At 35.8% G+C, this 11,352-nt stretch overlaps 1 protein-coding gene across 1 annotated transcript; it reads right to left on the bottom strand.

The window, feature by feature from the left end:
* Nucleotides 1-466: 466 nt before the first annotated feature.
* On the bottom strand, nt 467-3,180 carry foxe1 (forkhead box E1). The gene has a single exon (XM_051898562.1). It carries the CDS (start codon nt 1,959-1,961, stop codon nt 897-899), a length of 1,065 nt encoding a protein of 354 aa, XP_051754522.1. The 5' UTR covers nt 1,962-3,180; the 3' UTR covers nt 467-896.
* Nucleotides 3,181-11,352: the final 8,172 nt, after the last annotated feature.

Raw genomic sequence — 11,352 nt, forward strand, 5'->3', positions numbered from 1 at the left:
TATCTTAATTTGTGTTCCGAAGTCTTACGGGTGTGGAATGGCATGAGGGTGAGTAATAAATGACATTATTTTCATTTTTGGGTGAACTAACCCTTTAAAAGAATATACACAATTCCTTAACTAATATACATTTTAAAAATTATTTTAGTGCTATATGAATGAACTGATTGATTGTTCTTTCAAATGATATAATATTATGCTGTATTATTTTTTTAATAATATAAAACCAGGAAAAAAGTATAATTTGGCATGATCTGTTTTAGAAATACGTTTAAAAGAGAAATAAGTGAAATAAATTAAAATTTATGTAAATTTAGAGTTCCGCTTAAGTATGTATTTTTAGTACGTTTTTTAAGATTTTCTTTGTTTAAAGCCTAGTGTTGTGCATATATTCAATATAAAAAGAAAAAAATTAAATATGATTTCTCCAAAATCCTCATCCTCTGAAAGATCCAGCAACACAGCCTCTTGTAGAAACATTTTTATATCACTGACTTGAGTAACTTAATTCAATGAATAATAAATGGAAGCTTTTATACTTTTACCACAGATGGCAATTATAAGAAAGGCATATACAAAGCATATGAACACATTTCACTCAAATAATTAAAAAACACCTTGCTTTAAAAAAAAGTTTGACCTTTGTAAACATCTGTTTTTAACTTGAGCACTTTGTGCTTTTTTACAGTGTTGTAATAGGAAAGGTCTGTACATGTGTAAATTGAGATCATTGACATTTCAATTGACTATTGAGGGAATCACAATAAAACAACAACAACATTATTTTAAATATCACAGTTGTTTTTCACAATGTTTTTCATGTTCACTAAAATGGTCTCTCCAAATGTTCCTTTGTGCCAGCGGTTCTCACTATGGGAAAAGATCCCCAATCTTTGTTAGGTGGCAGACACAAACCTGTCCATATTACCTGAGTAAGCTGGATGCCTGATATAGGCTCCTGAGCTTCCTACTGGACCAGAGTTATTGTACTGAACAAAAGAGCCCAGCTGTGCAGGGGAGGTTCTACCATACGGGTCTCCGACAGCATCACCAGCAATGGGAGACAAACTGGAGATGGCCACCCTCCCTGTTGGCCCGTATGCCTGGGTGCTGCCTTGTGGATATGATACCTGAGTTTGTCCATGTCCCGGGCTGGAGTAGGCAAATGCCATGTTGTTTGAAGAGCTAGAACAGCACGACAGCACTGTCTCCCCGTTGCAGGACTGATGCTGGAAACCTGGTCCACCCAAACTGCAGGAGCCACTCTCAGGACTGAAACTGCGGCAAGACTGCTGAGGCATCATCTCTGCGCTTTGGCCCATTCTGCTAGGCGACCCAATGAGAGAGTTGATTCTGAAGACCCTCGACTGACCTGCGCCAAAGCTTGGTGTGGAGGACTGGTAGTAGGCGGAAGGCAGCTGTTGTGCGTATGGCGGGCTCACAGCCATGTTGGAGTAGACCGAGTTGGCGTAGGCTGAGCGTGCAATCTGGACTGGTGAGAAGACGGGAGACTCATGGACATACGATGAATATGTAGTGAAGTCGCTGCGTTTAAATCGCTTTCGGCGTCTTAGAAAGCTTCCGCTCTCAAACATGTCTTCAGCATTTGGATCCAGTGCCCAATAGTTGCCTTTTCCAGGTCTACCTGGCTCTCGGGGGATCTTGATAAAACAGTCGTTGAGTGTCAGGTTATGGCGGATGGAATTCTGCCATTTCTTGGAGTTGTCTCGATAGAAAGGAAACCTCTCTGTGATGAACTTGTAGATCCCTCCCAGAGTGAGTTTGCGGTCAGGCGAGTTGGCAATGGCCATCGAGATCAGAGCGATGTAGCTGTATGGTGGTTTGCCTCGCTGAAGGGGCCTCTTCCTCCGGCGCCCTCTTTGCGGCTCTGCTCTCTGACTGTCATTCACTGGAAGAGTGGTTTCAGAGGGAGAATCACTCTCCACTTTAACCACAGGCATGACTGTAGTAAGAATGAATCCCAATGGTACCACAGTTTGGAAATCACGATAGTCTGACTGTCACAGTTTTGGTTCGCTTGGTTCTTTGTCAGGAGTAACAAATGGGCTTAGCTTGCTGAATATATTCTGGTGAAAAAATACCAGTCATAATGTAGACCTTAAATTCCCCAACCAGAAATATCAGTTCCTTTGCACTTCATCTGTAACATCAGGTGTGTCCTTATGCAGTGATGCCCTTAAAACTGAGCAATTCTTGCAAGACTAAGTTTAAAAAAATGGAAGCACTCACATAAACAGCCTTATTTGATGGTGGTCTTCGTAACGTAGAAGAGAGAAGTGAGCAGTCAATATCTGGCTGTGTAACCCAAGGAACGCACTACCTGAAGAGTTATTAGCCACACCTCCTCAAGCAGGTTATCTGTCACGTGGCTGAAAGCACATGCCTCTGCAGATTTGTATACCTACAAGTGCTCTCTCAATTGTTAACATTTATTTACTTCAACTTTTGTGGAAACAAGTACACTGTAGCCAACAAATAAAAATGTTGAAATCTGTTGAATCAGTGTGTTATAAATTCTTCCATCTCAGACAATGCTTTCTGTTTATGATTATGTTCTCAAGACTCTCAGGTAGTTACTGTACTCATTATTGCCACTTTTTTCCCCCCCAGAGAAAAAAAAAAAAAAAAAAAAAAGATTTATTGGTATCAACTATTTGAGTACTCATCCTATTTTTGTTTGTTATAGATTAGTGGCTCCTATCATCTTACTTTTTCCCTACATGCAGCTCATTCTCTTTCGAGATCCTAATTTTCTAGCTCTCCGAAAGCTAATGGAAAACAAGTCAGTTTATTTTTGTAGCAAGCAAAACAGATTGGGATTCATTTTGGCTAAAGTGGGGCATTATTGAGCTCTAATAGCCCTGTTTAGTGGCAACACAAACTCCATTGCCTCCGCAGAATTTTTTTTTTTTTTCTTTAGTGCCGTGTCAGGCGGTTTCATCTGTGTGAGAAGATGTAAATATGTTATTATAAGCCACAGCGTGTGCCTCCCTCTGTTTTAACAGCATGCAAATCTGGGTCACATTTTGGTGTGTGGGTATAGACAGGCTGATACCAAGGCCTGGTATCCTGTTTCCATGTTAGGGAGATGTTTAATAAAGGGAATACAAAAAATGCAATTGCTGGAATTGTTACCAAGATTGTTGTGGTTTTTAAATGGAAAGTAGCCCTGTTTAAATACTGATTCTCATTGAGGAGTTTTCTTGATTTAGGCGAATTATAAAATTTTGTCCTTAAACAACCTCTCTGACCTGATCAGGTGGGCCTCATGCATTACATGCAGTGGTTTGCTTCAAGCTAGTACTTAGCAAATACTTAGGCAAAACCTCTTATTGGAGAATCTGCACTTGAGGCCAAATGAGGGGTCTTGAGCCTGGAGAGTTTGAGAGGTTATGCTGAGATGAGTTGTTCCTCGGACAGACGCCAAGACAACGAGCCTCTCTGTAAAGGTTAAACATTGCTTGGGCTTACAAAGAGATTCCTCACCTGTCATCTGAGGGTAATCTCTTGTGCTCGACGGATTTATAGAGGATAATTCCTGAGGGCTGCCCACCCTTGTGCAGTTGGCAGAAAATGCTCTAGGGTTGAGTCATAAAATGTTGCTCTTTATCACATAGAGGATTTTACATTTAAGAGAAGAAGTTTACCTTAATACCCTATGTTTTGTTCATGCCATCATTGACGTCATCAGAGTTAAAAAACAAACAAACAAAAAAACACGAATAACTATATGGCCCGCCCACCCAAAGGACATCAAAACAATTAGTCTACATACACCAAACACATTACAGCGTTAAATTTATTAAATGCCACAGCTCTGGCTATACAATTAATAATGGTAAAGACATAATTAAATTAATACATGCTGACAATCCATTTCTCTTTATCTTTGTCAAGACCTTTTCTTGAAATTTGTGTCACGTAATCTAAATGGTAATGCATGAGTACATTGCCACAAATCTGAATGATGCACTTTGTTAAAATGAATATATGCAGCTGTTATCATTTATTTGGTAACACTTTACGGTAACACTTTACATTAAGGTTCATTAGTTAACATTAGTTAACTACTTAGTTAACATGAACTAACTGCACTTCTACAGCATTTATTAATCTTTATTAATGTTAATTGCAACATTAACTAATACATTATTAAAATCAAGAGTTGTATTTGTTAACATTAGTTAATGCACTGTGAACTAACATGAGCAAACAATGAACTGCTGTATTTTCATTAACTAACGTTAACAAAGATGAACAAATACAGTAACAAATGTGTTGCTCACAGTTAGTTCATGTCAGTTAATACATTAACTAATGTTACCAACTTTACAATAATGATTCTGCATAAAATTTTAATTCTATGTTTGAAAGAGCATTTTCTGTACTTTTATCTATGTAGCCTACTACATTTGTCAAAATGTGTGACACAGCAGACATGGAATACTGCATCTGAAATTGCAACGCTCTTAACTTGACCTGTAATTTCCAGTATAAAGAATGAACCAGAATAACCAGAATAATGGCATCAGTGAACCTCTCTTGTCTTATTATTTTATCACACCATGTCAGCATTTCATAAACTATTTTAAAATAATAATAATAATAAAAAAAGAGGCAGTGTATTCTTTATGCAATAAGCAGTACATTAGTATTCCATTTATGGTATTTGAAATGTGGCAGTTATGCCAGAATGACAGGAATTTTAATTCTGTAGAAATCACCAGCGCTTTCCTTGGAGTTTTGTGCATGGGCACAGATTCAAAAAGCTTGAATGACAAAGCAAACAAACAAAAAAATTTGTTTTTTGTTTTGTTTTTTGACTTCTTGTGTGTGTAATATGTGTATTGTTTGGTGTTGATTGTTCTCCTGAAATTCCCTAACCTAATAATAATAATAATAATAATAATAATAATAATAATAAATGAAATAAATATAATATTTTGCATTTCTTTTACATATAGACTAACCTTTATCTATAATATGCTTGAAGTTACTATACTATACTATATGTCTGCTGCCTGCATCAAATAGCCAAAAGAGTTGTATTATCTGTCCAAACCTAATCTCTTTTTTCAAAGTGGCCGCTAAAAGCATATACAGTAGATAGCATTTTTTTTTAAAAATCACGTAAAACATTGTTAGAATTATTTTACTAGAAAAATGTTTTGCACAAGTGTATGTATTCCATTGCGAACAGAACTATGTTTTTCCAAATGGTTCAAGAGGCCATCTATTGATGAATTATGTAAATCAGAGTTTTGTCATTACAAGCCATGCAAAAGCCTCTGACACCCCCTCTCTCTTCAGGTGAAAAATGTTAACATCCCAAAAAAACAAAACAAAACTTTATTTATTTAAAAAGTCACTTTAGACTATTTGTGTCATATGTAAAAGAATTCACAAACTCTATTCCTTGTTGTTTATATGTGTTATAAATTAGATAACTAATTATTATTTCATTTGAAAAAACATCTGCTATTGATGATTTGGTCATATCCACTGTTCATTACTTTTTTCGTTATTTTTTTATTTTTTAGCAATATCATTATTATTTTATAATGATCCCAACTGTAATTTGATTAGGAAAAAAAGCTAGTGAGAGGACAGACAAATCTAGTGTGTTATTCTGAGTGTTAGCATAGCTGACGACTCTCTAAATAACCCTCTGATGCTGGTGACAGTTTATTTGTGTTGGGTTGCTCTTAGTGTTCCTCATGCTTGCTGGTTTAGAATAATAGACATGACTAATTGCTCAGGCGTTCAGTGTATAACATGGCCACTTATTTGCTACTGCCATGGTTCATGTGTATCTCAGTGCGTGTTCAGCACTTTACAAGCTGGTAAATTCAGCCAATTCTGGAGATCTTACACATATTTATGTGCTTTTGTTATTACTTGATCTTGAAGTATTAATGATCATTAGGATCAAAGGATTTAAAATAGCTTTCACTTAAGAATTTAATCACTGACAGCTTTTTAGCCGATTACAATTACAGGTCAATTATTTTTAAAGCCGGCTGTGGGTGGTGTGGACATAACTGCATGGCAAAAGGAGGTGTCAGACATTTGATATGTGATAGAACTGAATGTCACTGCTTTTAGAAGTGTAGAGCCTATTGTAACGGTATAGTGTAGTGGTGGTAGTCTAGTCTCGTTCGCAGAGAGGTTGTGCTTAAGAACTAGAGAGCCAAGCTTATCTGCCCTTGCTTAACTGTCCTCTCAAATATAATATAGGCATCATAGAAACATTACAAGTCCCCTGTAGATTTCTTGTCATCTCCTCAAGAAATGATTTCTCTCTCTTTTTTAATATTTATGCAGTAACCTTCAAACAAATATTTTCTTTGTACTGTTTTTATTTTTTCGTATTATAAAACATAAAAATATTGTATTTAAATCAATCACTTCAACAATTCTTATTTTTTAATGTTTTTGAATGAAGTGCTCCGAAAGACCATTTATTACTTAAAAAAAAAAACAGTAAAAAGTTTAAAACCGTTTAAAAGAACTGTTTTCTATTTTAATATATTTTAAAATGTAATTTATTCCTATTTCATTTTCATATTATTTGGTGCTCAATTATTATCAGTTTTTAATTGTGATCAATTATTAATAAAGGTTTTTATTATCAATGTTGAAAATGCTGCTTAATATTTTTGTGGGAATTTATTTACACTATTGACATTCCAACTGTATATGACATTTACAGTTCCAGAGTTTCAAACACAGTTAATTACATGAACAGATGATGTTTCTCCTTTTATATGAGCAATCGAATATTATGAAATTGATTATCTGACCCATTATGTTCTTCCCGTATGTTAAAGAATTGAACATTACCTGGTTTCCTGGTTATTTACACAGATAGTGTACATTACATTACATTATTTATTTATTTATTTATTCATTCATTGCGTGTTGTGCATTAGTTATGATCATGTGTATTTGTGTGTACATCAACATGTATACTGTTTGCATTTAGCCCAAGCTTTGTCAGTGGCAATGCAAACTCCTAGTGCCGGTTGACTGGTTCTCAGGCCCGGCCAGTTTACATAACTGAAGCAGAATGCTGCCTCTCTCGGCTAACGTTCACTCTTTATGATCCTCCACAAGGCAGCCACCTGTCTGTATTGACACGGCCAATCAGCACTGCTCTGTGTACTGTACATTCGCATTAGAATTACTCAGTAAAAAATATAAATTGAACAACCAGTCTGAAAAGATTTTCAGATGAAAGTTTTTCAAAAGATAAAGTCGACCCAAAGAAGGAAGCATTTTACCATGCATTTCCATTACAAACTTTTCAGTGAATTTTGTTATTCCACATCACACATATAGGCTAAGTTCAGACTGCAGGTAAATATGGCCCAAATATGATTTTTTTTTTTTTTTTGCTCATACAGTCAAACCAAAATTTATTCACTATAGTTTAAAAAATGGTAATAAAATATGACAAGGTCTCAGAGTTAAACTGTGTCAGAAAAAATAATCTTAATTATGTCAGATAACGCTTAAGCAAAACATGGTCACGTCAAAGTGTCTGAATAATTTTTGGTTCCAAATTTTACTGGTAGTCCACTGTATGAAGAATTTTTGGGTATAATATGTCACAGATTACTTTATTTTGCAATCCTCACTTACATAAGTAAACTTTAGTGTCCTGTACACACTAGTAAATATATATGAAAAATTATCAAAAATGTCTGAATAATTTTTGGTTTGACTGTATATGACTCAGATCTGTTTTTGTCATGACAGTGTGAACAGTACAAACCACATGGAATCTGATCTTTTAGATTCTGATTTGGGCCACTTTCATATGTGGTCCTAAATCCGATACAATGTTACATAGGCCTACCCTTTACTCTGCACATGTGTGCAAGAACATATTGGATTCATCCTCCTTAAAATAGTGATTTGTGAGTGTACAACTGCACAAATTAATAAGGCTAAACCTTTTTTTTTTTTTTTTTTTGCATTCTTGTCTTTGTTTTTAATATTGCCGGCACATAAATTCGCTGGGTTTCAGGCAGATCACCCAATAAATAAACACGTAATTTCTTACTTTAATGTCCTCTGTATTTGCTTCCGTATGACAGCGTGCTGCATGGTGCTCATGCAGGTCAGTTCAGGTCCATGATCTGTTCACACTGGAATCTGATATTGGCCACATTTAAAACAACAACAATGTGAACAGCTATACAAAAAAATCAGATCTGAGCAATAAATCAGAATTGAGCACTAAGGCTCGCAGTGTGAACATAGCCATATACTCTGTATTTGGGACTCTATTTGGGACTGTTTTAAGTCATCTCTGGAAGTATGTCTTCCGTTGAAGGTATTTTTATTTTTTCTGTTCTTCAACATTGAACAAATTTCAACTGAATAATTACTGTTCAACTTAATAATTACTGAATTCTGTTTGCATCGTTGAATCATTATTTTCCTGTATATCACTGTAAAGCCTCTTCAAAACAATCTATTTTGTATACGCTATGTAAATAAAGGTGGCTTGGCTTAACGTACAGGATATTTACTCTAAGTGTTAAAAGATAGTAATTAAATAGCCTGAAAGCATCAAAAACACACCTCTGCAGTGTGCAACAATGCATATCACTTTCATGGCTTTGAGTTGGCTCCATGTGTCTGAGAGTATACAGTGAGATGTTGGCCACCAAAGTACTTTTCCAACATTTCTGCAGACACATATAGACTTCTTTTGGCTCAAAAGCTCATTCTCTTTCCCCCTGCCTGCTTCTGAATGGGTTGCTCAATCCAGTTGTATTGTGAGTGTGAAGGTTCAATGTTCTCCAAGGAATGTTCTCTCTCATTAGCAAAACTGGTTATCTAGTAGGACAGATGTGACCACACCTCGCTGGGACTTGACGATGAAATGAAGTTCCACAGTTGTCGACTTTGAGGTTTATTTCTTTTGTTTATTTGCCATTCATGTATATTGTTTCAAATGACAGAGTGGTGATTGAAATTAACTTGTTCAACTGTTGGAAATCATAGCACTGATTTTTAAAATGTAATCCAGATATGTGTATTTGTGTACATCCCTTGCTTTATGAGTTCATGCATGATGTCTAGTCTTCTGAACACCCAAAGCTATATGTCTCTGATGAATGTCATTCAACGTCTAATCTTTCAGCTCCAGCAGATTTAGTTAAGTGTTGGCAGGATTTTGGCTGTTTAACATGTTGAACCTTTTAATTTAACAAACATTGTTTTGAAATCTTATTTCATCTTGAGCTTAACAAATAAAATATTAAGGAAGAGAACATGAAGAACTCTTCTTCAACTGAAGAATCCCAAATCTCACTGCTGAAAATCTGATAGATCGATCGACCTATCTATCGACCTATCTATCAACCTATCTATCTATCTATCTATCTATCTATCTATCTATGAATTCTTTCAAAGTGAAAGAGAGAGAGAGAGCTGGAGGATGGTTGGCATTTGGGGATGCCTGACAAAGACAAAGGGAAAAAAATTGCATGGTATGCAGTTTTTTTTCCAGTGCCACCTGCATGTCTGTTACTGCAGGATTTGTATCTCCTCAATCACTGACACTACTGGATTACCTGTTCTTAAAGCAAAGAGCCAACGCAAGCCACATCTTGTGCACAAGTATTCAAGCTCTCACACACTTGATTTTCTTTGCTTTGTGCGATGGATTTTCCCTATTATTACTGGCAGTAGTCTGATTATGATTTCATGATACACTAATTTCCTGCTCTTTAAAAGCTGATTAACCACTATCAAATGCTTAGCGTTAATTTTTCTGTTATTTAAAACTAAAACCTTGCTCTCCAGAAACCAGTTCTAGAAAGTAGTCACAGCAGCAAACAATAAAAGAACAAAAAAGCTTTTTCTCTGTGGATCAGACCCAACTATGATTCGCAACATTGGTCAGATTTTGGTTCAATGGTCGGGTGAAAAGGTGCGTTATTGTCCTAGAGAGACGGGCTCACCCTGGATAGGGAAGCACTTCGACAATCAGACTAATCTCTATCAATAAACAACTCCCATCGCCTTGGGTTACACTACAACAGGTGCATTCTGGGTTTAGACTTGCATGCATGATCTGTCTATTGGACTTTCTTGGAACACAGTTTTATTGAGTTATTTGCCAGTTTTTAGCAGACTACTCTTTATTTTCTATTCCCTTTTTGATTATTTTGCTTTAAAATCATCATATAAAGGTAAATACCCATTAGCATTACCAAGCCATGTCATGTCATTCCCATTCCTTCTCTTAGGTTTACAGAAATAATAGAAAACTTGAACACATATCATTTTTGTTTGGTTGTGAAAAGTACCCTTGTTCATGTTTTTACCTGTAAATAAAGCAGTAAATCGGTCAATCTTTTTTTTTTTTTTTAATGCTTATTTGTGGCTGCCCCACACCATGTCAAAGTATATGTGTGTGTGGCTTCATTTGCATAGACTAGTATATTTGCACAACAAATGGTGCCCTCACTGAGCTGTTTTGCATGGTGTGTGCCTGCTTCTTTAGCTGACACTGAGGGTGAACGGCTGCTTTGTTTTTTCTGAAGCTGCACCCAAATATGTGTCCACCTGTCACTCATCTCCCCACTGTATTTCTGTCAATCACATTCTGTGTTATGTTGTGTATTAAAAGTAAAATTAAGTTAAAGTGGTTTAGCACCCAATGCCTGGAGATTATTTTCAAGAGCATTAAAGCAATAAAGAATACATTTTCTTTGGTATAAATTGCGTTCAAAAGTTTGGGGTCAGTAAGATATTTTTTTGGTTGAAAGAAATTAATAGTTTTATTCAGCATGTGTTAAAAAGTGACAACAAAGACTTTTACATTGTTACAAATTATTTCAAATAAATGCTGTTCTTTTGGTGTTTATAAAATAACCCTAAAAACAGTATCCACAAAAATATTAACCAGCAGAACTGTTTTAACTGTAACATTAATAAAACAAATTCTTGAGCATCAAATCAGCATATTAAAAATTATATTTATACATTATTGTGGTGGAATATTATTCAGCCCACTGTTTGCTATCAGGTCCCTTATCTAAATTCCTGCACAAATCCTGATTGACTGGAGACATGTCACAGAATTGGACATTAGGTCATAAAATAGGCTCCAGGCCCACTTTGAGAGCACTGGAGCAGACAGGTACACTTTACCAGAGACAATATTCAGCGAGGTTTCTCCGTCTTACACCCACACACATTCCTACTGCCACTTCTGGCCTTCACCCTCATCTCACCCTTTTTTCTTCTAATTTAACTCTTACCTGGCACTGGTTTTCTGATGAACATCTTTAGATTATTTATTCTATA

This window comes from Ctenopharyngodon idella, chromosome 1 (assembly GCF_019924925.1).
Source record: "Ctenopharyngodon idella isolate HZGC_01 chromosome 1, HZGC01, whole genome shotgun sequence".
Taxonomy (NCBI): Eukaryota; Metazoa; Chordata; class Actinopteri; order Cypriniformes; family Xenocyprididae; genus Ctenopharyngodon; species Ctenopharyngodon idella.